At 43.2% G+C, this 27,044-nt stretch overlaps 1 protein-coding gene across 2 annotated transcripts in view; it reads right to left on the bottom strand.

Moving 5' to 3' along the window:
• LOC136358260 (runt-related transcription factor 1-like) overlaps positions 1 to 27,044 on the bottom strand; it is a 121,284-nt gene that overhangs the window by 25,930 nt on the left and 68,310 nt on the right. For both annotated transcript variants that reach the window (XM_066314239.1, XM_066314240.1), the window contains one exon: positions 1,794 to 2,047. In XM_066314239.1, the coding sequence (XP_066170336.1) occupies positions 1,794 to 2,047 (254 nt within the window). The remainder of the gene's footprint in view (positions 1 to 1,793; positions 2,048 to 27,044) is intronic.

The raw sequence follows: 27,044 nt of genomic DNA, 5'->3' as shown, positions 1-27,044 counted from the left end.
CCGAGGGAGATGACTTTACTCCGAGGAGGAGGATTTTTCTCCAAAAGATATGATTTTACTCCAAAGGAGGAGGATTTAACTCCAAGGAAGGAGGATGATTTTACTCCAAGGAAGGATGGTTTTCCCGGGAGCCGGGTAACGGGAGGGGTGACAAGCACCACAAGCATCGCCCGCACCGCCGGGGACGGGAGGAGAGCCGGAATTTTCTCTCCCATTCCCTTCTCCTCATCTTTTCCCGGATTTTATTTGGATTTTAGCAAAGGGACTCTCTGGACACGGTTCTGCCCGGGTTTAGGCCGCGGCTTCTGCTGTCGTTTAAAGGCGGCCAATAAAAGAGGAAATGCGGTTTTTGGGGATGGTGACCGGGTTGTTTTGTGGTGTTCTTCTCCCTCCCGGAGTCCCCCGTGGGTGGCAGAGGGACAGAGGGACAGAGGGACAGAGGGACAGAGGGGACAGAAAGACAGAGGGACAAGGGGACAGCAGGACAGAGGGGACGGGGGGCAGAGGAGCAGAGGGACAGCGGGACACAGGAACAGAGGGACAGAGGAACACGGGGGCAGAGGGACAGAAGGACAGAGGGGACAGCGGGAAGAGGGACAGAGGGACAGAGGGAGAAAGGGACAGAAGGACAGAAGGACAGAGGGACTGAGGAACAGTGGGACAGAGAGAGAGAGGGGCAGAGGGACACGGGGACAGAGGGACAGAGGCGCAGAGGGGCAGAGGGGACAGAGGAACAGAGGGGCACAGGGAGAAAGGGACAGAAGGACAGAGGGACAGAGCGGACAGAGGGACAGAGCGGACAGAGGGACAGTGGGACAGAGGGGACAGAGAGACCTGCCACCACCCTGAGTGACTTCTGGGGGATCCCGCGGCTCCTCCAGTTCCGAGCATCTGCTCCCCAGCGCAGCCAAACTCCGCGGGGCAGGAATTTGGAAATAAAACGCGTTTATTTCTAAATTTTCCGCCTTCCTTTTGAGCAGAGCCGCCTCTCTCTGCCGGAGTTATGAATGGCGAGGAGCTTTTCCCAAACCCTTCACATTCCCCGGCTGCTTCTGCTCCTGCCCCGAGAGCGGCTGGAACGGGACGGACGGAAAGGATGGAGAGAAAGAGGGGAAAAAGGATGGAAAGAAGGAAGGAAAAGGTGGAAGGAAAAGTAAAAGGAGGGAAAGGAAAAGATGGAAAGAAGAGACGGAAGGGATGGAAGGAGGGATAGAAAGGATGGAAAGAAGGAAGGAGAGGATGGGAGGAAGGAGAAAAAAGGATGGAAAGAAGGAAAGGGTGGAAGGGAGGAGGTGAAGGACGGAAGGAGGGAAAGGAAAGGATGGAAGAAGGAATAAGATGGAAGGAAGGAAAGGGTGGAAGGAAGGAGGGAAAGAAAGGAAGGATGGATGGAAGAAAGGAGAGAAGTGATGGAAGGAAAGAAGGAACGATGGAAGGAGGGACAGAAAGCATGGAAGGAAGGAAGGAAGGAGGGAAAGAACGGCAGGAAGGAGGGGAAGGAAAGGATGGAAGGAAGAATGGGTGGCAGAAAAGAGGGTAAGGATGGCAGGAAAGAGGGAAAGGACGGCAGAAAAGAGGGTAAGGATGGCAGAAAAGAGGGAAAGGATGGCAGGAAAGAGGGAAAGGATGGCAGGAAAGAGGGAAAGGATGGCAGGAAAGAGGGAAAGGATGGCAGAAAAGAGGGAAAGGACGGCAGGAGCGCAGCGCGGCCGCAGATCCCCATCCCCGGGACGCGCATCCATCCCCCGATTTCTCGCCCTCCATCCCCTCACCCATCCCATCCCAAACCTTACCTTGAAGGCGATGGGCAGCGTCTTGTTGCAGCGCCAGTGCGTGGGCAGCACGGAGCAGAGGAAATTGGGGCTGTCGGTGCGCACCAGCTCCCCGGGGTGATCCGCCAGGACCTCCACCATGCTGCGGTCGGCTCCTCGCAGTTTCCCGGCCAAAGCGCCGCCGTGCTCGGCTCCGGGCAGCGCCAGAGGCTCGCTCATCTTCCCCGGGCTCAGCGTGGTGGAGGGCGGCGTGAAGCGGCGGCTGGTGCTGGTATCTACGGGGATACGCATCACAACAAGCCTTTAGGGCCACACAACACCTCCGCTGAGTTCCTACAGAGCGCAACTCCTCGGCGAGCCGCTCTCTGGGGACCAACATAAACGGGCGAGGGGTGAAGTTGTTCTTGTCTTCCCCCAGAGTTAATTTTTTGGGGTTTTTTGGGGGGTTTTTTTGTGGGGGGGTTTTGCTGATAGTCTTAACTCTCGGCTTGCTGGCCAGGCGGAACAGATCCCGTTAATCCCATAAAGCGCGAGGGTCGTGCGGGCGCGGCTTTACCCCGGGTGTGGAAAGTGAGAGGGGCTGGAGCTCATCCCCAACTCCCAAGGGGGAAAAAATTATAATAAAATAAAAATAAAAGGAATAAATAGGGAGCCTGCGCTTCCCGGTTTTCTTCCAGGTGATTTCTCTCTCCGGTCCCAAGAGAAACAAAACGCGCCGGAGTCTTCTGGAGACGAAAAAAAAATTTTTTTTTTTTTTTTTTTTTTTTTAAAAAAGGAAAAAAAAGTCGCTCTTTGAGGGAAATTCGGGGTTGTTCTCCGGAGGAGGCGGATCGCGAGCCCGGCTCGCCGAGCAAAGGTCAGCCGGCTACAAGTGGGGATAAATTCACGGCCACGCACTCAGCGCACACGCGCATCTACCGGACTTCATCAAATATTTACAAGAGAATCTGTAGAGAATTTAAACACAACAGGAATCCATTAATGTTCTCCGCGAGATTTTTCCTCTTTTTTTTTTCTTTTTTCTTTTTTTTTTTTTTTTTAAAGCAGCCTTGAAAATGAGCTTCAGTAGTTCGGTGGGAGTCGCTCTAAGAGCGCTCGTGTCGTGACCTTTCAGTCATTCTTGCGCAAAAAGGAAGGGAGAAAAAAAAAATAAAAGGAAAAAAGCTCAGTGCATGGCGTTCAAGCTTCAAATCTCTGTCTTTGGTAAAAAAGCTTTTCATTAATTTAAGGCAAAGTCGCGGCCGATGGGCGAGAGCCGAGCTCAGAGGTCCGACAGCTGCGAACTGGGGGCCGGGGATGTTGGTTAAATTGTGGGTTCTCTCTGCGGTTTTGTGTGTGCAACAGCGCTCTCTCTCTCCCGCTCGCCTCCTGCTCGGCAGTCAAACCCACAGTCTGCAACAACTTCGGCGCTCCTTGCCAATTCTATTTTTTTTTATTTTTTTCGGTATCTCAGACAGTCTTCCTCTAATTCGGCCACAGGAACCGGCTGCTGAACGCTATTGGAACCGCAGCAGGTGGAAGCCCGCTTTGGCAAGCATGGGTTTTTTCTTTTTCTGCTTTTTTTGTTCCTCCTCCCCTCTCGTCCTTGCGGGATGGACCCGCCGCGCTCACCGCCGAAACCCCAAAAAAAATCACCGGCGACCAGGAGAAAAATCAAAATTTGAAAAAAAAAAAAAAACCCACAACAAACCAAAACCAAACCCAACAAAAAAAACCAACAACCCCTCAACTCAGCCAAATCGCTACTTTTAGAACGGGTGGAAAATCTTTCCTTCCGCGGAACGACGAGACGGTTGGAGAAGAAACGAAAGCACCGATGGAGCCCCGAAAGTTGCTGCGGTTTAGAGGAGCAGCTCCGACCTCCAGCTCGTTCCCAGGGCCCGTGGGGGAAGGAGAGAATTCCTGCCGGGATGCGCGGCGGGGAACGCGCCCGGCCGGCGGCCGCCGGGGCTGCCTGGAGGTGGCCGGGAGCGAGTCGGGGCTGCGGAGGCGTGCGGAGGAATGTCATTCCCCCGGTGCTTTGCATACGGGGAGGGCACCGGCCAATCACCGCCTTACCGGGGCGCGGCCGCCCGGCCGGGGGCTCCCGGCATCGCCCAGGCACCAGCGCCGCCGCCTCGGTGGGGACATCGCTGCTCCGTGTCCCCCCGGGGACACACCGCGGTCACCGGGACCCTCCGGCTGTGCTCGCCCGGCTGCTGCTGCCCGTGGCTCACGGAGAGCCCTCGGTGCCCGCAAAGTGCCCGCAAGGTGCCCGCAGACACCGCCCTGCCACATGCCCGCCCTTCTCCGGTGGTCCCCGCTCCTCTCAGGTGGTCCCTACTCCTTTTCCAGTGCCCCCTGCTCCTTTTCCAGTGTCCCCCGCTCCTCTCCGGTGCCCCCCGCTCCTCCCTGGTGGGAGAAGGTCCCGGCGCTCTCGGGTTTTTTGGGGGGCACACCCCGACACGGTCACAGCCGCTTTGGTGTCCCCGCTGTCCCCGAGGGGCGCCCGCAGCCGCTCGGTTTGCTGGGGCGGTGGCGGCGCTCCCAGACAGGGCCATCCCTCCCTGCCTTCCTCCTCCTCTTCCTCCTCCTCCTGCTGCTGCTCTGCACAGACCGGCCGTGGGGACAGCAGCGCCGGGGACAGCTCGGGGACAGCCACACGGCCACCTCGGCTCGCTCCGGGCCCGCGGAGCCGGTAGCGAGGATGCCGGCTGGAGGCGTGGCTGGCGGGATTTTGGGATTTTGGTGGCTTTCTTTCTTTTTATTTTTTGTTCTTGGGTTGCTTTTTATGCTGCTCCGCGAGCCGAGCGCAGAGCGGGAAGGCGGAGACCCCGAGCCGTCCCCGCCGCGATCTCGGCGCTGTATTTGCGCTTCCCTCCGCCAAATGTCATCCGCTTTCCCCGCCGCGTCCCCGCCCCGCCGTCACCGCGTCAGCTCAGGAGGGATGGAGGGATGGAGGGATGGATGGATGGATGGAGGGAGGTATGGATGGAGGGAAGGAGTATGGATGGAGGGATGGAGGGATGGACGGAGGGATGGAGGGATTGATGGAGGGATGGGTGGATGGATGATGGACGGACGGGTGGTTGGATGGATGATGGATGGATGGAGGGATGGACGGATGGACGGATGGAGGGAGGGAGTATGGATGGATGGATGGATGGAGGGATGGAGAGATGATGGATGGATGGATGGAGGGATGGATGGACAGAGGGATGGATGGAGGGATGGACGGAGGGATGGATGGATGGAGGGATGGAGAGATGATGGATGGATGGAGGGATGGATGGACAGAGGGATGGATGGAGGGATGGATGATGGACGGAGGGATGGATGGATGATGGACGGACGGGTGGGTGGATGGATGGATGGATGGATGGATGGATGATGGATGGAGGGATGGATGGATGGATGGACAGACGGACGGACATTGGTGTTCGCGGGGCGTTGCATGCAGTTCCGGCTGCGGCCGCTGGAGGGCGCGCGCCGCCCGCAGGCTGAGCTGCACCGGGAGAGGGATCGGGGAGACCCCGGGATTGGGAATTTGGGGTCGGGATTGGGGATTTGGGGTCGGGATTGGGGATTTGGGGTCGGGATTGGGGATTTGGGGTCAGGATTTGGATTTGAGCGCGGCCTCTGCAGCCTCGGGAGCTGCGCTCACCCCGGCCCCTGCTGCCCCCATTGCGGCTGGGACCTCCCGCACAGCCCGGGACAGAGCCCGGGATTTGGGATTTGGGATTTAGGGCTGGGATTTGGGGCCGAGCGGCTTCTAGAGCCCCGGGAGCTGCTGCCACCTGTCCCCACAGCAGCTGAGACCCTCCCGGGACATCCCCCCGCGCACCCACGGCCCCAGTTGGGTTCGGCTTTACCGGGAGCCGCTGCGGGGAGATGCGGGGACACAATCACTGCCTTTGATACTGCGGGATTTAACGCGATTAAACCTCAAAAAAAACATTAAATCTATAACCAATAAAACCGGCGGGGAGAACTCGGCGCCTGCTGCCGGGACAGGGATGCTCCGAAGGCCCCGAATTCCCGGCAGGAGCGAAGTTTTCCCGCATCCCGCCGGGCTCCGGGTGCTCCCTGTCACTTTGTCCCTTGGCCGAGGGACCCGAGGATGCTCCTCCTGGTCCTGCCCACCCCGGCACTGCTCAAAATGATGGATTTTCGGCTTTTATCCCCTCCCAAAAAAGCTCCAGCCCGCCGCTCTTGCAACAGGTCGCTGTTTTTAAGCCGCCGAGTTTGATGCTTCAACTATTTCACGCCAAGTCTCTAACTTTTTCTAAGTTTAAAAATTTTTTCTTGTTTTTTAAATTTTTTTTGTTTTTTTTTTTTCCTCCCTTGTTTTCCGCTTTCTGGCATGCAACGATCCCGAATTTAAATTGCTTTTCTATTTTAAGGGGGAAAAAAAGAAAAAAAGAGTAATATCCAGGCGAATGGCTGTTACAAACCACAGCTTAAAAAAAAACCAAAAAACCCCATCTGGGCTCTATTAGAGGCTGATAACTTTTCACGGGGCATGGCCGAGATAAGAAAAGTTCTTTTACTGATGCGCGTCCATCTGCGAGAATTAATAAAAAAAAAAAAAAAAAAAAAAAAAAAAAAAAAAAAAAAAAAAAGCGCGTTTAATTGGTGCTTTTTTTTTTCTTTTTTTCTTTTTTAAATCAGGAGGCGGGGAGGATTTCAAATTTAAATTGATGAATGCTTTGAAGCTTTCACTCCCTGCTTTGCATCGCGCCCTAATTCCTTGCAAACACAAAATAAACACCAAATAAACACAAAAATAAACGCTAAATAAACACGAAATACACAAAATAAACGCGCGTGGAGACACCCAGAAAACGCCCCGATTCAGCAGAGACGCAGCAAACCCGCCCTTATTCACATTTTTTTTCCCCCCATAAATTCCCGGCCTTTTTAAGACTTTAATGCGAATTAAAGGCGATAATTTTTTTTCTATTTCTCTGCGCGGGAGCTTTTGCGAAGGAAATCGAGGAGTTAAAGGAGAAAAAAAAGGGCCGGGAGGAGATTTCGGTGCACCTCGAGCTGTTTATTTTACAGCCCCATTAGCACCGCCTTTGGGGTTATTTATTGGTTTTTTTTTTTTTTTTTTAATTCAATGGATTTTTTTTTTTTTTTAATGCCGGTTTTATTCATGATTTTATTTTTGCGTGATGAGGAGAGCAGCTCTGCGCGGTATTGAATTGTCCTCGCCTGCAGGTGCTTTGGAAAAAAAATGGGAATTCAGCAATTTGGGCGTAGGAAACGAGGCGAAGCTGACGCTGCTTCTCCCCAAATTAGGCTTTTTTATTATTATTTTTAGCATCCTTAAATCCCTAAATTTAATACAGGCGCTCGGACGGGGTTTTGGGGATCCTTTTTGGGAACCTGCAATTTCCCAAATTTGTATTTTGACACCGATTTTTCTCCGCTGGGAACAACCCCCGAGGGAATCTCCATCCTCTCCGGAATTCCTCGAGCACAAAATCCCGATATATTTGGGTTTTTTTTTCCCCCAAATCGCAGCTTTGGAAGTGCCAGAGAGGGGCAGCAACAATTTCAGGGTGAATTTTAACAACGCTGGTAAATATTCCCTGGCCGAATTCTTCCATTTTCCCCTGAATTCTTTTAATTTATGCCCCAAAAATCCCCGATCCTAAAAATTTCATTTGTTCCTGAAGCTGCTGGTTCATCGCTAGAAGCAAAACACGCTTAAAATTCCACTATAAATATAATTTTTTTTTAATCAGGTTGTTGAATTTTCTCTGCAAATATTGACTGCATTGGAGCCACTGCCGGAAATGGGGGAAAAAAAAATTCCTATAAATCTAAATTAAATAATTAAAAATCATGAAACATCGCACGGGGAAAACCAACAGATAAATCACGGAAAAGGTGATTTTTGGTGAGGAGACAGAAATAAACCCGAGTTCATTCGAGAATTTAAACTCTAGTGAGGGATTAGTTGGGATCCTGGAAAAAATTCCCAAGGACTTGCAGCCCCTTTAGGACACTCAGGTGATAACTGTGGGTAAAATCCCAAATCTTTTAGGACACTCAGGTGATAACGGTGGGTAAAATCCCAAATCTTTTTGGATCCTCAGGTGATAACTGTGGGTAAAACCCCAAATCCTTTAGGTTCTTCAGGTGATAATTCCTAAAACCCCCATCACTTTTAGGATCAAGTCATAACTGTGGGTATGACATAGGTCAAGTGATAACTGTGGGTAAAACCCCAAATCCTTTAGGATCCTCAGGTGATAATGACTAAAACCCCAAATCCTTTAGGTTTTGATAATGGCTAAAACCCACTGGCTTTTAGGATCCTCAGGTGATAACTGTGGGTAAATCCCCAAATCTTTTAGGATCCTCAGGTGATAATGGCTAAACCCCATCACTTTTAGGATCATCAAGTGATAACTGTGGGTAAAATCCCAAATCTTTTAGGATCCTCAGGTGAAAATGCCTAAAAACTCAAATCTTTTAGGATTTGATAATGGCTAAAACCCACTGGTTTTAGGATCTACAGGTGATAATGGTAGATAAACCCCCAAATCCTTTAGGATTTGGCTAAATCCTTTATGAATGGCTAAAATCCCATTGCTTTTAGGATCCTCAGGTGATAACTGTGAATAAAATCCCAAATTATTTAGGATTTGGCTAAATCCTTTATGAATGGCTAAAAGCCCATTGCTTTTTAGGATCCTCAGGTGATAACTGTGAATAAAATCCCAAATTATTTAGGATTTGGCTAAATCCTTTATGAATGGCTAAAAGCCCATTGCTTTTAGGATCCTCAGGTGATAACTGTGGGTAAAACCCCAAATCCTTTAGGATCTTCAGGTGATAATGCCTAAAACCCCAAATCTTTTAGGATTTGATAGTGGCTAAAACCCATTGGCTTTTAGGATCTACAGGTGATAATGGTGCGTAAAAATCACAAATCCTTTAGAATCCTCAGTGATAACTGGGTAAAACCCGAAAGCTTTTAGGATCCTCAGGTGATAACTGTGGATAAAACCCCAAATCCTTTAGGACACTCAGGTGATAATGGCTAAAACCCCAAATACTTTATAATTTGGCTAAATCCTTTGTGACTGGCTAAAACCCCATCACTTTTAGGATCTTCAAGTGATAACTGTGGGTAAAATCCCAAATCCTTTAGGACATTCAGGTGATAATGGCAAAACTCCCAAATCCTATAGGATCCTCAGGTGATAATGGCTAAAACTCCAAATCCTTTAGGATCCTCAGGTGATAACTGTGGGTAAATCCCCAAATCTTTTAGGATCCTCAGGTGATAATGCCTAAAACGCCATCACTTTTAGGATAGTCAAATGATAACTGTGGGTAAAACCCCAAATCCTTTAGGACACTCAGGTGAAAATGCCTAAAACCCCAAATCTTTTAGGATTTGGCTAAATCCTTTATGAATGGCTAAAACCCTATTGCTTTAGGATCCTTAGGTGATAATGGCTAAAAACCCATCACTTTTAGGATAGTCAAATGATAACTGTGGATAAAACCCCAAATCCTTTAGGATTTGATAATGGCTAAACCCACTGGCTTTTAGGATCTACAGGTGATAGTGGTGAGTAAAAATCCCAAATCCTTTAGGACACTCAGGTGTTAACTGGGTAAAACCCCATCCCTTTTAGGATCCTCAGGTGATAACAGGGGGTAAAACCCCATCACCTTTAGGATTTGATAATGGCCAAAACCCACTGGTTTTTAGGATCTACAGGTGATAATGGTGGGTAAAAATCCCAAATCCTTTTGGATCCTCAGGTGATAATGGCTAAAACCCCATCACTTTTAGGATCTTCAAGTGATAACTGTGGGTAAAACCCCAAATCCTTTAGGATCCTCAGGTGATAATGCCTAAAACCTCAAATCTTTTAGGACACTCAGGTGATAATGGCTAAAACTCCATCACTTTTAAGATCCTCGGGTGATAACTGTGAATAAAATCCCAAATCCTTTAGGATCTACAGGTGATAATGGTAGTTAAAACCCCAAATCCTTTAGGACTCTCAGGTGATAATGGCTAAAACCCCAAATCCTTTATGATTTGGCTAAATCCTTTATGAATGGCTAATACTCCAAATCCTTTAGGACACTCAGGTGATAACTGTAGATAAAATCCCAAATCCTTTAGGATTTGATAATGGCTAAAGCCACTGGCTTTTAGGATCTACAGGTGATAATGGCGGGTAAAACTCCAAATCTTTTAGGATTCTCAGGTGATAAATGGCTAAAACCCCAAATCCTTTATGAATGGCTAAAATCCTATTGCTTTAGGATCCTCAGGTGATAATGCCTAAAACCCCATCACCTTTAGGATTTGATAATGGCTAAACCCACTGGCTTTTAGGATCTACTGGTGATAATGGTGAGTAAAAATCCCAAATCCTTTAGGACACTCAGGTGATAATGGCTAAAACCCCATCCCTTTTAGGATCCTCAGGTGATAACAGGGGGTAAAACCCCATCACCTTTAGGATTTGATAATGGCTAAACCCACTGGCTTTTAGGATCCACAGGTGATAATGGTACATAAAACCCCAAATACTTTAGGACACTCAGGTGATAAAGGCTAAATCCCCATCACTTTTAGGATCATCAAGTGATAACTGTGGGAAAAACCCCAAATCCTTTACGATCTTCAGGTTATAATGGCTCCAAATCCTATTTTGGGATTATTATCTATATTCTTCTTATTATTATTATAGGGGAGTTTAATTATTAATCAGGATCCAAAATATACAAATATTTTTCCCAGTTCTACTTCCTTTTGCCACCCCAATCCCATATTATTATTATTATTATTATTGTTATTGTTATTGTTGTCATTATATTTTTCTAATATTTTATTTTTATAGTATTATAAGATTTTAAAATTTTCAATCAGGATCCAAAATACACAAATATTTTCCCCAGTTCTACTTCCTTTTGCCACTCCAATCCCATTTATTTGTTATATTATTACAATTAATATTATTATTATTATATATAATATATTTTTATAATATTATATCTTGTTTTTATTATCATAGTATTCTAAGATTTTTAAATTATTAATCAGGATCCAAAATATACAAATATTTTTCCCAGTTCTACTTCCTTTGGCCACCTTAATCACAGTTTAACACAGAAATTTTGTTTACAGCTCGATTATTTCAGGGCTCTCCTACAATTAAATAAATCCAGAGATTCCCAGGATTTTGTGGAGGGAAAGATGAGCTTAAAATTCAGGGAGGAAGAAAAAGAATTCCCTTGGTGAGCGGAGAGAATTCCTGGGGATTTCCCAGGGGATGATCCAATCTCAATTTAACACACAAACTTCATTTACAATGGTATTATTTCAGGGTTCTCTCTCAATTTGATTATTTTAAGGGACTCCTGAGTCTTCCAAACCATCCAAATCCTGAATTTTCTTATTTCCCAGGGCAATTTGAGCATCTGGAAGCACCAGAGGATAACTCTGATACCCACAGATGGACAAATTATGGATTTTTAAGGAAGAAATCTCCCTAAGATGGGATCAGAGGAGGGATTTGGGCGCCAGGACGGGATCAGAGGAGATCCCATATCCCAGTGAGGATCCTGAGGAATCTCCCGTCTCTTTTCCAGGGAATTTTTAGGGAATTTTCAAGGAAGTCATCCTCTCTGGTGCCTCATTGTCCCCAAAATCTGATCTTTATCTTGTCCCTGATTCTCTGCTCCCTCAACTCCACCCAGTTTGTGAGAAAACTCTGGAATTTCAGCTTTTCCCATCCCCTTTCCCTGCCCCAAACCCATCCCAACCTCACAGATTATTCCAGAATTATTTTGATTTCTAACACACAACTCCCTGAACACCAACTCCAAACAATGGCCACCAGTTTTCAAAGGGGTTTTTAGGTCAGAATAATCTGAATTATTGCCACAAAATCAAATCTGTGCTCAGCAATATTCCCAAAATATTTGGTTCATTCCCTGCACAAACCACTCCAGCGGAAAACCCTGGAATACTGGATTTATCTCCTGGATTTGCAGTGTCCTGGGCAGGGATTTTATTCCAAAACTCTTCCCAACCTCAGCCAGGGTGGGAAATTCAAGATTACTCCAGAATTATTTTGATTTCCAACACACAAATCCCCAAACACCAACTCCAACCAGGTTAGGAGTTCAAATTCCAACACCCAATTCCCTGTTTTTAAAGGAAATTTCCTCAAAGCTGAGCAGGCTCAGCCTCAGAGCAGATTCCAGGTCCTGTTCTCCAAAATACTGGATTTCTAAAAACTGGATTTCCAAAATCCAGATGCTGCATTTGACACCCACGAGGCAAAATCAATGACAAAGTTCAGTTTAGAATCTTTAAATCTGATTTTCCAACAGTTCATCTGCACAGAGATGAAATTAGGGACTGTAACCACCTCAATTTCAGCTTTTTTTAGCCAGAAAAAAGAATTCTGGCAGGGTTTTTAGGTGGGAAAAATCTGAATTATCACTACAAAATCAAATCTGTGCTCAGAAATATTCCAGAAATATTTGGTTTATTCCCTGCACAAACCACCCCAGCTGACAGCCACAGAATATTGGATTTATCTCCTGTATTTGCAGTGTCCTGGGCAGGGATTTTATTCCAAAACTCTTCCCAACCTCAGCCAAGGTTGGAAATTCAAGTTTATTGCAGAATTATTTTTATTTCTGACACACAAATCCCCGAACACCAACTCCAAACAATGACCACCAGTTTTCAAAGGGGTTTTTAGGTGGGAATAGTCTGAATTATCGCCACAAAATCAAATCTGTGCTCAGAAAAATGACAGAAATATTTGGTTCATTCCCTGCACAAACCACCCCAGCTGACAACCCTGGAATATTGGATTTATCTCCTGGATTTGCAGTGTCCTGGGCAGGGATTTTGCTCCATAACCCTTTCTAACCTCAGCCAGGGTGGGAAATTCAAGATTATTCCAGAACTAATTTTATTTCTAACACACAAGCCCCTGACCACCAACTCCAAACAATGGCCACCAGTTTTCAAAGGGGTTTTTAGGTGGGAAAAATCTGAATTATCGCTACAAAATCAAATCTGTGCTCAGCAATATTCCCAAAATATTTGGCTTATTCCCTGCACAAACCACCCCAGCTGAAAACCCTGGAATATTGGATTTATCTCCTGTATTTGCAGTGTCCTGGGCAGGGATTTTGCTCCAAAACTCTTCCCAACCTCAGCCAAGGTTGGAAATTCAAGTTTATTGCAGAATTATTTTTATTTCTGACACACAAATCCCCAAACACCAACTCCAACCAGGTTAGGAGTTCAAATTCCAACACCAAATTCCCTGTTTTTAAAGGAAATTTCCTCAAAGCTGAGCAGGCTCAGCCTCAGAGCAGATTCCAGGTCCTGTTCTCCAAAATACTGGATTTCTAAAAACTGGATTTCCAAAATCCAGATGCTGCATTTGACACCCACGAGGCAAAATCAATGACAAAGTTCAGTTTAGAATCTTTAAATCTGATTTTCCAACAGTTCATCTGCACAGAGATGAAATTAGGGACTGTAACCACCTCAATTTTAGCTTTTTTTAGCCAGAAAAAAGAATTCTGGCAGGGTTTTTAGGTGGGAAAAATCTGAATTATCACTACAAAATCAAATCTGTGCTCAGAAATATTCCAGAAATATTTGGTTTATTCCCTGCACAAACCACCCCAGCGGAAAACCCTGGAATATTGGATTTATCTCCTGTATTTGCAGTGTCCTGGGCAGGGATTTTATTTCAAAACTCTTCCCAACCTCAGCCAAGGTTGGAAATTCAAGTTTATTGCAGAACTAATTTTATTTCTAACACACAACTCCCTGAACACCAACTCCAAACAATGACCACCAGTTTTCAAAGGGCTTTTTAGGTGGGAAAAAATCTGAATTATCACTACAAAATCAAATCTGTGCTCAGAAAAATGACAGAAACATTTGGTTTATTCCCTGCACAAACCACTCCAGCTGACAGCCACAGAATATTGGATTTATCTCCTGGATCTGCAGTGTCCTGGGCAGGGATTTTGCTCCGAAACCCTTTCCAACCTCAGCCAGGGTGGGAAATTCAAGATTATTTCAGAATTATTTTTATTTCTAACACACAAATCCCCAAACACCAACTCCAACCTCTTCGGGAGTTCAAATTCCAACCCCCAGTTCTTCCTGTTTATCCCAAATTCACGACAGAGGAAAACTTTGGGGATAGAAAAGTGAAAAATGAAAAATGGAGCTAATTGAAAAATGATTTTTAAAGGTTGTTTTATCTTCACCCACAATTTCTGCTGTTAAACTCAACTCCACCACAAAGGGAAACTTTGAGAAAAGAAAATAACGAATTTTTATCAGATACAATAAAGAGATTTTACCAAAGAAAAGAAATTTTGCTTTTCTTCATCATGTACATGGCCCAGGACAGGGAAATGCCAACTCAAAGTTAATTTTTAGGGTTCAGAGATCCCCAAACCCTGCAGGAACCTCCCCAATTCTTGCTGTTTATCCCCACCCCATAACAAAGGAAAACTTTGGGAAAAGAAGAATCTCTACCAAAGAAAATAGAGAATTTTTACCAAAGAAAAGAAATTTTGCTTTTCCTCATCAGGTCCCTGTTCCAGGACTGGGAGATCCCAACCCAAAGAGCTCAAAGATCATTTTTGGGGTTCAGAAATACCCAAACCCTGCAGGAACCCCCCAGTTCTTCCTGTTCATCCCCAATCCACAACAAAGGAAAACTTTGGGGATAGAAAGGTGAAAATTGAAAAACGCAGCTAATTGAAAAATGATTTTTAAAGGTTGTTTTATCTTCACCCACAATTTGGGCTGTTCAGCCCAACTCCACCACAAAGGGAAACTTTGAGAAAAGAAAATAACGAATTTTTATCAGATACAATAAAGAGATTTTACCAAAGAAAAGAAATTTTGCTTTTCTTCATCATGTACATGGCCCAGGACAGGGAAATGCCAACTCAAAGTTAATTTTTAGGGTTCAGAAATACCCAAACCCTGCAGGAACCTCCCCAGTTCTTGCTGTTAATCCCCAATCCATGACAAAGGAAAACTTTGGGAAAAGAAGAATCTCTACCAAAGAAAATAGAGAATTTTTACCAAAGAAAAGAAATTTTGCTTTTCCTCATCAGGTTCAGGACAGGGAAATGCCAACCCCAAATGCCAACTCCAAAACGATTATTGCTGTTTATCCCCACCCCACAACAAAGGAAAACTTTGGGAAAAGAAGAGTCTTTACCAAAGAAAAGAAAGAAGTTTTACCAATGAAAAGAGTTTTCACCAAAGAAAATAAAATATCTTTACCAAAGAAAATAAAGAGGTTTTACCAAAGAAAAGAAATTTTGCTTTTCCTCATCAGGTCCATGGTCCAGGACAGGGAAATGCCAACCCAAAGTGCCCAAAATCCATTTTTAGAGTTCAGAAATACCCAAACCCTGCAGGAACCTCCTCAATTCTTGCTGTTAATTTCCATTTCATGACAAAGGAGAACTTTGAGAAAAGAAAAGAAAGAATTTTCATCACAGAAAATAAAGAATCTTCATCAAAGAAAAGGATTTTTAACCAATGAAAATAAGGAGGTTTTACCAATGAAAATAAAATATCTTTACCAAAGAAAAGAAGGGAGTCTTTACCAAAGAAAATAATTTTTACCAAAGAAAGTGAAGATTGTTTTTACCAAAGAAAATAACCTTTATCTATGAAAACATGGAACATTCATCAAATAAAACAGAGAATTATTACCAAAGAATCCCGAGGCTGCTCTGCCTTTCCTCATCATATACATGGTCCAAGACATGGAAATGCCAACCCAAAATTCATTTTTAGGGTCCAGAGATGCCCAAACCCTACAGGACCCCAGGACCCCCCCCCCCCCAATTCTTGCTGTTTTTCCCCATTTCATGACAAAGGAAAACTTTGAGAAATGAAGGAGCAAATTGGAAAATGGAGCAAATTGAAAAATGACTTTTAGAGGGTTTTTTTCCCCCCCATAATTTTTGCTCTTAATCCCCACTCCACCACAAAGGAAAACTTCGGGAGAAGAAAATTTTAAAGGATCTTTACCAAAGGAAATAAAGAGTTTTTACCAAAGAAAATAAAGAGTTTTTGCCAAAGAAAAGAGATTTTTTTTTTACCAAAGAAAAGAAATGATACTTCTCCTCAAGTACATAGCCCGGGACACGGAAATGCCAACCCAAAATTTATTTTTAGGGTTCAGAGATGCCCAAACCCTACAGGACCCCCACCCAATTCTTGCTGTTAATCCCCATTTCATGACAAAGGAGAACTTTGAGAAAAGAAAAGAAAAAATTTTCATCACAGAAAATAAAGAATCTTCATCAAAGAAAAGATTTTTTACCAATGAAAATAAAGATTTTTTTTACCAATGAAAATAAAATATCTTTACCAAAGAAAATATTTTTTACCAAAAAAACCCCAAATTTTTTTACCAAGGAAAATAACCTTTATCTACGAAAACATGGAACATTCATCAAATAAAACAGAGAATTATTACCAAAGAATCCCGAGGCCGCTCTGCCTTTCCTCATCAGGTACACGGTCCAGGGGAGGGGATTTGCCAGCCCAAAGTTCATTTTTAGGGTTGGGAGATGCCCAAACCCTGCAGGAACCCCCCCAATTCTTGCTGTTAATCCCCACTCCATGAGAAAGGAAAACTTTGGGAAATAAAGGAGCAAATTGAAAAATGGAGCAAATTGAAAAATGACTTTTAGAGAGTTTTTTCCCCCCATAATTTTTGCTCTTAATCCCCACTCCACCACAAAGGAAAACTTCGGGAGAAGAAAATAAAGGATCTTTACCAAAGGAAATAAAGAGGTTTTACCAAAGAAAATAAAGAGGTTTTGCCAAAGAAAAGAGAGATTTTTTTTACCAAAGAAAAGAAATGATACTTCTCCTCATGTACATGGCCCGGGACACGGAAATGCCAACAAAAAATTCATTTTTAGGGTTCAGAGATGCCCAAACCCTACAGGAACCCCCACCCAATTCTTGCTGTTAATCCCCATTTCATGACAAAGGAAAACTTTGAGAAAAGAAAAGAAAGAATCTTCATCAAAGAAAAGAATTTTTAACCAATGAAAATAGGGAGGTTTTACCAATGAAAATAAAGATTTTTTTTTTTTTACCAATGAAAATCAAATATCTTTACCAAAGAAAAGAAGGGAGTCTTTACCAAAGAAAATAATTTTTACCAAAGGAAATAAAGGTAATTTTTACCAAAGAAAATAACCTTTATCTATGAAAACATGGAATATGCATCAAATTAAATAGAGAATTATTACCAAAGAATCCCGAGGCCGCTCTGCCTTTCCTCATCAGGTACACGGTCCAGGGGAGAGAAATGCCAACCCAAAACTCATTTTTAGGGTTCAGAGATGCTCAAACCCTACGGGAATCCCCACCCAATTCTTGCTGTTAATCCTCATTTCATGACAAAGGAGAACTTTGAGAAAAAAAACCAAAAAAAAAAACCAAAAAAAAACCAAAGAAATTTTCTATCAAATATCTTTATCAAAGAAATGAATTTTTACCAATGAAAATAAAGAGGTTTTACCAATGAAAATAAAGATTGTTTTTACCAATGAAAATAAGGAGGTTTTAGCAATGAAAATAAAGATTATTTTTACCCAAGTAAATAACCTTTACCTAAGAAAACATGGAATATTCATCAAATCAAATAGAGAATTATTACCAAAGAATCCCGAGGCCGCTCTGCCTTTCCTCATCAGGTACACGGTCCAGGGGAGGGGATTTGCCAGCCCAAAGTTCATTTTTAGGGTTGGGAGCTGCCCAAACCCTGCAGGAGCCCAGCAGAACTAACCCCGGTCAGGGCAGAGCTTTTCCTTTTCCCTCCTCTCCTCACCCTGGAGATCGTTATTTAACCAGGAGCAAATTGAAAGATGACATCCAGCCATACTTAGGTTGGGTTTTTATTTATTTTTTCCCCCCTTCTCCACTAACCAAACTCACAGGAGATTTCCCATCCTCCCGTTCTCTCTCTCTCCTTGTTTTATTTGCCTCGGGCATTTCTAGATGAGTAATTCTCATTTCAGTTCCTCTGATGATTTTTATTTTTTTTTCCCCTGTTTGGTCCCAGTGGAAGGAGGTGAGGATTTGGAGTTTCAAGTTGGGTTTGGGAGGGAGAAATCTGAATTTTCCCCAGTTTTTTGGCACTTTGGGAGGTTCAGGGATGTCCTTCCAGTAATTAATGCCACGGAAAATTATACTCACAATTGTTTTTAGGCCCTGACAGGGCACTGGGATCATGAAAATATCTTAAATATTTTTAAATAATTCTTGAAACTTTTAAAATTAAATTATTTATTAAAACTATTTAAAAATAGTTTTTAAAAAAGATAAAGAAAAATATTATGTTATATATTATATAATGCATTATATATTGTATGTTATATAATATATATTATGTGTTATATATAATATATTATGAATTCTATTTAGTATATTATGTCTTATATCTAATATATTATCTATCTAATACAATTTATTATCTATCTAATATACTATATAATATATAGTATATTATATATTATGTATTATGTATTATATATTATATACTATGTTTTATATAGTATAACATATAATATATATTATATATTATATATAACACATATTACATATGTTATATAATACATATAAAGCATATATAACATATTGTATATTAATAAAATAGATTATAGCATTATATTATACATTATTTTATTATATTATATGAAAATATATCTAAATAAAATTTTTTAAAAAAATCGAAAATACAATTTAAAAATAAAAATTAAACATATAAATTAAAAATAAAGGGAATATTTTTTTTTTTTTCCCCCCTCAGCCTCATTCCATGGGAATCATTCCAGGGCATGGGAATGTTGAGTGAGGAAATGAATTCCTAAATGTGAGTCAGGATCTACAAAAACTGAAATTCTTCTGTGGGAAAAAAAAAAAAAAAAAGATTCCACCTCTCTAAGCTCTGGGGTTTGAAGGGAATTTCTCCTTCCTGGGTACAAATTCTGTCACATTTTTATGGAATTCAGCAGTTCCATGGGAATTCATGGAGGAACAAACACAGGGAGGAATGGAGGAAGGAAAGGATGGGAAATTCAGATCCCGAAATGTCAACCCAGGAACAATTAAACAATCCAGAAAAAAAATTTAAATCTGAATTTTTTTTTCCCATTTTTTGCCTCCATTTCCAAAGTGCTGCAGGCACTTGAAGAGTGAGAAAAGCTGGAGAATGACCAAAATCCAATTTAAATTTAGATTTCCAGAGCTTCTCCTGCACTTGCTGATCCCTGGAGGATCCCTTCCCTCTCTCTTTTTTATTTTATTTTTATAAAGGAAAGTCAAATTTATTCCCTCATCCCACCTCATCTTTCCTGACCTATTTGTCCTCCGAAATATTTGAGAGATGATCTCAGGGATAAGAAGACACCAAATCGAGGAGGAGAAATTGTTTCTGGGTAATAAAAAAGTTGCCAAATTTGTGGTCGATGTGAGGAGAGAGTCTTGTTATTTTAGGGGTTTTTTTTTGGATGGAAAATCAGATCCCAAAGTGTTAATCCAGAAACAATTAAATAATCCAGAAAAAAAAATTAGAATCTGAATTTTTTTTCCATTTTTTTGCCCAACTTCCAAAGTGCTGCAGGCACTGGAGGAGTGACAAAAGCTGGAGAATGACCAAAATCCAATTTAAATTCAGATTTCCAGAGCATCTCCTGCTGATCCCTGGGGGTTTGGGGAACTATTTTCCTTTGGGGTTTTTTTGGCTTGTGTTTTCCAAAATTCCAGGATTTTTCCAATGAACAAGAAGAGGTGGAGTTTGCACATTTCAGGGATAGAATTTTAAATATGATTTCCTACAAAAAACACTCAAACCTCACTTGCCAAACTTACAGTTCCCTACAAACGCTGGAAAATAGGAGGGGAAAAAAAAATAGTGTTTCAACTTTTCCAGGGAATAACTAAAGCTGGCCCACCCCAAAATAATAATAATAATAATAATAATAATAATAATAATAATAATAATAATAATAATAATAATTAACAACCAAAAGGAAAAGCCTTTTCCAGGAAAACTCAAAAAATTCCACTTTCTGAGGATCCCAAGAAATTCTTTCACCGCGGTGGAAAGAGGAATGCCAAAAAAAATCAGATTTTTTGGGGAAAAACCCACCCAGAAATTCTTTGCTGCTCTGCCAACGAACAGGAAAATAAAACAAAAAAAATCGGAAAATACGAAAGAATTTTTGTTGTTTTGAAGGGGAAAATGAAGGAAAAGAACGGGAAAAGAAGAGAAAAAAAGGCAAAGAAATGAAATAAACCCACCCAAAGTCTCCCCTCTTGGCCAACCCTGGGCTGTGACATTATTTATCTGTCACATTTAAATAATTGGGGTGAAATTTCATCAGCTGCCCCCAAGATGTTTCCTGACCTTTACAAGATCCCCTCTGCTCCAGGGCAGATAAATCCTGAAGCTGCTATCTCCAAAATTCCTGGGTTTTTTTTAATAATTATCAGTTTTCACCTCCTTTTTCCCTTTTGTTATCGATGTGGGGGCACCCTGGGGATATTTGCATGAAGATAAGGGAAAATAAGGAGTGGTGGGGCTGGGAGAGGGAAAAGCAAATTGCAGCCCCCCAGGAGGGATTGAAATTCGTGAAAATAAAGATAATTTATTTTCAAGTTTATTGAAAATAAAGATACTTCGTAAAAATGATGAAATCCATGAAAATTAAAATATCTGGCAGGGAACTCCTTCAATAAAATTCCTGACAGAGAAATCCTTAAATAAAATATCTGAAAGAGAATTTCTGACAGAGAATTCCTTAAATAAAACACCTGACAGAGAATTCCTTAAATAAAATTCCTGACAGAGAATTCCTCAATAAAATACCTGCTAGAGAATTCCTTAAATAAAACACCTGACAGAAAATTCCTTAAATAAAATACCTGACAGAATTCCTTAAATAAAATTCCTGACAGAGAACTCCTTCAATAAAATATCTGACAGAAAATTCCTCAATATCTGACACAGAATTCCTTAAATAAAATTCCTGACAGAGATCTCCTTCAATAAAATACCTGACAGAGAATTCCTTAAATAAAATTGCTGACAGAGAATTCCTTAAATAAAATTCCTGACAGAGAACTCCTTAAATAAAATACCCAAGAGAGAATTCCTTCATAAAATACCTGACAGAGAATTCCTTAAATAAAATACCTGATAGAGAATTGATGAGACTGAAAAAAACCCCATTTTTTTCCCTCGTTTTGTTTGATTATTTTTGGGGTTTTAGGGAAAAAATTATGAGGAAACTGCTTCTAGACTCTCTGTGAGTGCAAAGGTGAACAAAACAAGTGAAATTCCAGCTCAGTTTTGTCACTTTGGATATTCCAAACTCAGCCTGGCACTGGCAGGGACAGAGGGAAGGTTTTGAGAGCTGAAAATTTTGAATTATTCTTATTTTTTTCCCTTTTTTTTACACTTTTTTCCGGCTGAAAAAAATGAATTTTTTCCCAGGTTTTTTTTCCAGGTTTGTTTCAGAATTTTATTTGTGAGCCAATCCTTACTGAAGGAAAACTGACATTTTGGCAGCTTTATCACCTGGTTTTAAACCATTTGCCTGAAAGAAAAAAAAAAAAAAGTGGAAGAAATTGGGAATTTTGTGCCTTTTGATGGGAATTGGAAAAGGGAAAGTGGATTTCACTTGGAGCTTTCCAAAAGAATAAAAACCAGCCATGCTCAAATCAAAAATCAGGATTTTATCTCTTCAAATATTGCAGGGCACATGTCCCAACGATTCCATGCCAATTAAACCTTTTTTTTTCCTGGAATATTCAAGGCAGGAAAGCTGCAAAGTGATGGGGTTCCTATAAAAATCCTTTTTAATTTTTGAATGAACAGGTTTCTTTAATAAAATTCCTCAAAATGAAGGTTTGGGCTCAAAAACCAGCCAAAATAATAGGAATTTAACTTTTCCTTCCAGGAATATTCAAGTCAGGAAAGCTGGGAAGTGATGGGGCTTCTATAAAAACCCTTTTAATGCTTGGATAAATTGAGATTTATTTAATTTAAATATATTTTAATATATTACACTTCTCAAACATGAGAGCTTGGGCTTCTTATTGAAATTTTAATTCCTGTGGGCTCTGATACCCCAAAAACCAGCCCGAAAAAGGTAATTTAATTTTTCCTTCTTGGAATATTCAAGGCAGGAATGCTGGGAAGTGATGAGGTTCCTACAAAAATCCCTTTTAATGCTTGGATAAATAGAGATTTCTTCAATTAAATTTCTAAAATATGAGGGTTTGAACTCCATATAGAAATGCTGGATTTCTGTGGGCTCTGATATCCAAAAAAACCAGCCAAAAATGGGAATTTAACTTTTCCTTCTTGGAATATTCAAGGCAGGAATGCTGGGAAGTGATGGGGTTCCTATAAAAACCTTTTTTAATGCTTGGATAAATCGATATTTATTTCATTTAAATATATTTGAACATATTACACTTCTCAAACATGAGAGTTTGGACTCCTCGTTGAAATGTTAGATTTCTGTGGGTTCTGATATCCCAAAAAAAAAAACAACCAAAAAACAGCCAAAAAAAAAAAAATGGAATTTAATCTGCTATTTCTCTCCATTTCTCTCCCCTCTTCACCTCCAGCCCATCTCCTTTCAGGGACATCACCCAACCAACCAAACCCTGTGAGTTCCACCCCACCAGCATAAACATTTTTTACGCTCCTCTGAGCAAAATTTCTGCTTGTTTTTTTTTTGTCCAAAAACAACCACATCGCTCAGCCCCCCCCAAAAACCCCAAAAACTAAGAGTGAAACAGGATGAGCACACGTCCTGTTTGTGACACGGAGCCCCACCTCCTTTTTGAAACCCTTTTTTTTTGGAGAAGGTCGTTCCTCTGGAAGAACAATTCTGTGCCCAGGGAATTCCCCAGCTCAGGGATGAGGGTGGATTTCCTTGGGGAGATGGGAATTTTTTTGGGGATAAAGTGATATTTCTGTGTGTTTTCACTCTGAAATGCTGGAGCTGGATAAGGTCTCCTGAAGGAAAAGGAGCTCGGTGAGATTTGGGAATGACAGCTGCAATTCCATTGGTCTGGAGCTGCATGTGATGCTCTTAAAAATGAGCAAAAACTTTTTTATTCCCTTTTATTTCTGTCGTGGCCAGTCCTTCCATCACCATCTCCTCCAATAAAGCCTGAGAGTTAGGAAATGTGAAATTCAGGATGTGAAATTTAGGAAATGAGGGAGCTTTGCAACTTGGGAATGCCTCTGAAGACTTGCAAAGCTTCCGACAAAACTCCAATTTCAATTTTTAAATTTCAATTCATTTCTGGGATGTTTTCTGAGCAGACTCTGCTGGAATCAGAGCAGAAAATGACATTTTCTGTCAGCTCAGCTTCCCTCCTGCCCCTGCAGCTGGACCAGCATAGAAAATAACCCAGAAATCAAACTGGAAAAAACAAGCCTGGGAATGGTTTGGGTCGAGAGGGATTTTAAGGATCATCCAATGCCACCCCTGGAAATAAATCCAAACCGAGCCAACCACTGCTCCTGTTTCACAGAAAATTATGGTTTTTTCATTGTTGTTGTTGTTAGAATTTTATTCTTGATTTCATCTTAGAATCATGGAATGGTTTGGGTTGGGAAAAGTCCTTAAAGACAACTGAATTTCAAGTCTGTGCCATGGGTGGGGACAGTTCCCTCTATCTCAGGCGGCTTCAATCCCTGGCCTTGGGCACTGCCAGGGATCCAGGGGCAGCCACAGCTGCTCTGGGAATTCCAGCCCAGCCCTTCCCCACCCTCCCCGGGAGGAATTCCTTCCCAAGACCCCAGCTAACCCTGTTCTGTCCCTATAAAAACTCCCTCTCCCTCCTTTTTAGGCGCTGAGCTAAAATAACCCCACGAATAACCCCACCTGGATTTCAAGAGGCCACCAACATTTCTGTCACCATCCTGGAGCCCTCCCATCTCTGAGTTTTGGGGTTTGATGCAAAGATCCGTGCCCTGCCCGCCTGTGATCCCACAGGAAGTTTTCCTCCTGGATTTAGGCTTTCCCTGTGTTTCAGGTTTCTCGTGTTGTTTATTATTTGATATCTCAGAATTTTCTCTGCTCCCAGCCAAGGTCTGGACAGCAGCTGGGACACGAGGCCACTGCCCACAGATGGGACATTCCCTAACATTTATACAGATAACTACGTGTGGGTTATTTACTATTTTGTGCCAATGCCCAGTGCCCACACTAAAAGTGACATTTCTACTTTGACCCAATCCACTCTGACCACTTTGTGCCATCAACACCCCAAAAGATGGAGGACGAGGAAGAAGGAGAAGTACATGAGGCACCACCCAAATTCTCCCATCTTGTCCCCATTTACCTCTCTTCTATGAACTCTAAAACTACTGAATTTTGTATCGTCTACTGTGCTAAACTACTATTTTCACATCCCAGTGGTTTGTAATTCCTCTCACTGTGTCGGGAGTCTCTCCAATGGATTAAAATCAAACCTGGTGTTTTCCTGGTGCCAAGGTCTCTGACCCCCTGGACCAGCTCCACACCCCCCTGTCCAGGGCTCCAATTCCCTTCCTCGGGTCCCAGGTCATCCAAGGGGATGTCCTGGACTCCAACACCTGTGGATCTGGGATTGGTGCATGTGGCCAGGATGAGGTGAAGGCTGCTGGCCACGGAGGAGGTGAAGCTCTCCCAGCTCCTGCTGGCTGCAGGAATTCCAGGAGCAGGCACATCCCGGCAGAGCTGCAGGGTATTCTCAAATTAAACCCAACACCCCACAAGATAAAAACATTTCCAGTCAAAACCAATCCCTATTTTTCGGGTGAAAAGCTGAAGTTTTTATGAGCTGACTTTTCTTTTTGCCTGGGGCATCCTCAGGGTAGGATTTTTTTCATTAAGCTCCTTGGATGGATTTTTTTTTTCTTTGCCCACTTGGAAGAGAAAAGGATCAAGGTTTGAAATCCAGAGTTTTGCTGGAAGGGTCCAGGTTGGGGTTGGCTGTTTCAAAGGTCTGCTAATTAGCAGTTTATCATCACCTGAGAGGCCAGAAAACACCATCAGAGACAAATATTCATCAGGAATTTGGGTCATTTGATTTCTACCATGCCTGGAAACACCAGAGCCCTGGGAATTCTGAACCCTGCAGAGCCAGAATTCCCACTGAGCACAGAGAGGAAAAATCACAGGTATATCACCAAGTTTTGGAGCAAGCCCCATTCCTAATGCTCCATGTAGCAATTTTCCAGGCTTCAAATGCTGCTGGAATTTTGGTGAGGGGCTTAAAGGCAGGACTGAACCCCCCAGGGATCAAAGCTTAGGGTCTGTGCTGGAGCTGGAGCCTAAACCCACCCAGGGCTGAAATATTTGGGTGCTCAGCTGCTCTTTGCTCCCATTCCAACATTTCCCGAGCTGCTGGCAGAGGGAAGGGAGAAAACTGAGGGTTGTGTTCTCCATCACAGATTTGGGTGCACAAACAACATTGGGCTGAGGAGAGAGAACAAGAAGGATGGGACTGCATCACCTGGGGCTGGAACTGGACAATTCAACCCCAATGTGCAAATGGAACAAAACTTATCAAAGTGGGAGACCTCGTGACTGTTTGTCCATTTTTGTGACTATTTTGTGACCATTTTGTGTCCATTTTGGGTGTAGCCCTGGCCAGGCTCTTGTCCTGCCCAAGGTGTGTCCTTAAAGGCCTTTTAATAAATATCTACTTTATTCTCCAGCTCTGCCCAGTCTCCAGGCATCAGCACCCTCCAGACTTATCTCACTGAAGGTTTCCACCACAAGGAGAAAGCAAATCTGAAATCCCAACCCCAATCCCACCTCAGAACCACCTTCCCTGGTTTCTTCCCCCACAGAGCAACTCTAACAGACCAAGCTACAGGAAAAGCAGGAGGTGATGCCCCAGCCAGGCTGTGTCCACTCAGCAATCCAGGGACAACCCAAATGCCTTGGGAGGGCTGAGCTGGAACAGAGACTGGACAGAGCTGGAGAATAAAGTAGGAATTTATTTAAAAGCCTTTAATGATCCAACTTGCACAGGACAAGAGCCTGGCCAAGGCTACACTCAAGGTGGACCCAAAGTGGTCACAAAATGGACACAAAATGGCTACAAAATGGACCCCCAGTCAGGAGGTCTCACACTTTTATAAGTTTTGTTCCATTTGCACATCGGGGTTGAATTGTCCAGTTCCAGCCCCAGGTGATGCAGTCCCATCCTTCTTGTTCTCTCTCCTCAGCCCACCCTTGTTTGTGCTTTGGGGCCTGAAAACTTGTCCCAGGTGTCCTTGGTGTGCAGCAGGAGAAGGATTTGTTTTGTGTCCCTGCTGTGTGCAGAGCTGAGTGACACTGACTGTGAGCTCAGAGCTGCAGCCCTGGGCTCCACAGAACCTGGGATACAGCAAAGGGAAAACTGAAGGCATCACCCCAAGTGACAATCTCCAACGAGGAGGGCACAAAGACCCGTCAGGGAAGCTGTGGAAGGGCTTTTTCTGTCCCAAGTTCCTTTCCATTACTCCCACCCGGAGAACTGCGCCTCCAGAGAAAGGAGAACCCGTGGAGCCATCCCAGGTCTCTGGTGCTTTGCTTTGGGAGGCAGAATCCTCCCTTTTCCCCCCGCTTTTGGCTCCTGCTCCCTGCCCAACAGCGTTGATTAGGCTCGAGGGCAGGAGCAGCATTTTGCACTTTCTCCCGAGCCGGGGTTTCGACAGCGGAGCGAACTCACCCCGGCTTTTCTTTAATAATTCACAGGGCAGGATTGTGTGGGTACTCTGAACTGCTACTTAAAAGTAATTAATTGATTTTCTGACATATCAGCTAACGACCTATTGCGCTGACGTGAAGTTGGGGGCTCTGCTCTTGGTTGGGCTCAGGAGCCGAGCTGGAAACGCTCCCAATTTATCCTGCTATAAAAGGAAAAGCATTTTCCACCCAGTGTCGTCTCAAACTCTGCTCCACACTCTGCCTCTGACGCTGGCAGGGAAGAGGGTTTCATTGTTGTTTATAGGAGGCTGAGAGGATGTAAATTTAGGACATCCAGGAGGTAACAAAACACAATTCCTGCCAGCAGCACGTGTGGAGAGGGGGAGCTGCGGGAGGATTTTTGTGTGGTCAGAAACTGAGAGAGGTTTGGGGCATCTCCTTTCTCCAAGCTGTAGGAAACCCAGAGATCTTGATGAGCCTGAAGTGGGAGGACAAAGG

This window comes from Sylvia atricapilla, chromosome 2, assembly GCF_009819655.1.
Source record: "Sylvia atricapilla isolate bSylAtr1 chromosome 2, bSylAtr1.pri, whole genome shotgun sequence".
Classification (NCBI taxonomy): Eukaryota; Metazoa; Chordata; class Aves; order Passeriformes; family Sylviidae; genus Sylvia; species Sylvia atricapilla.
Note: the sequence above shows the minus strand (reverse complement) of the source record. Positions and strands in the feature narration are given on the sequence as shown.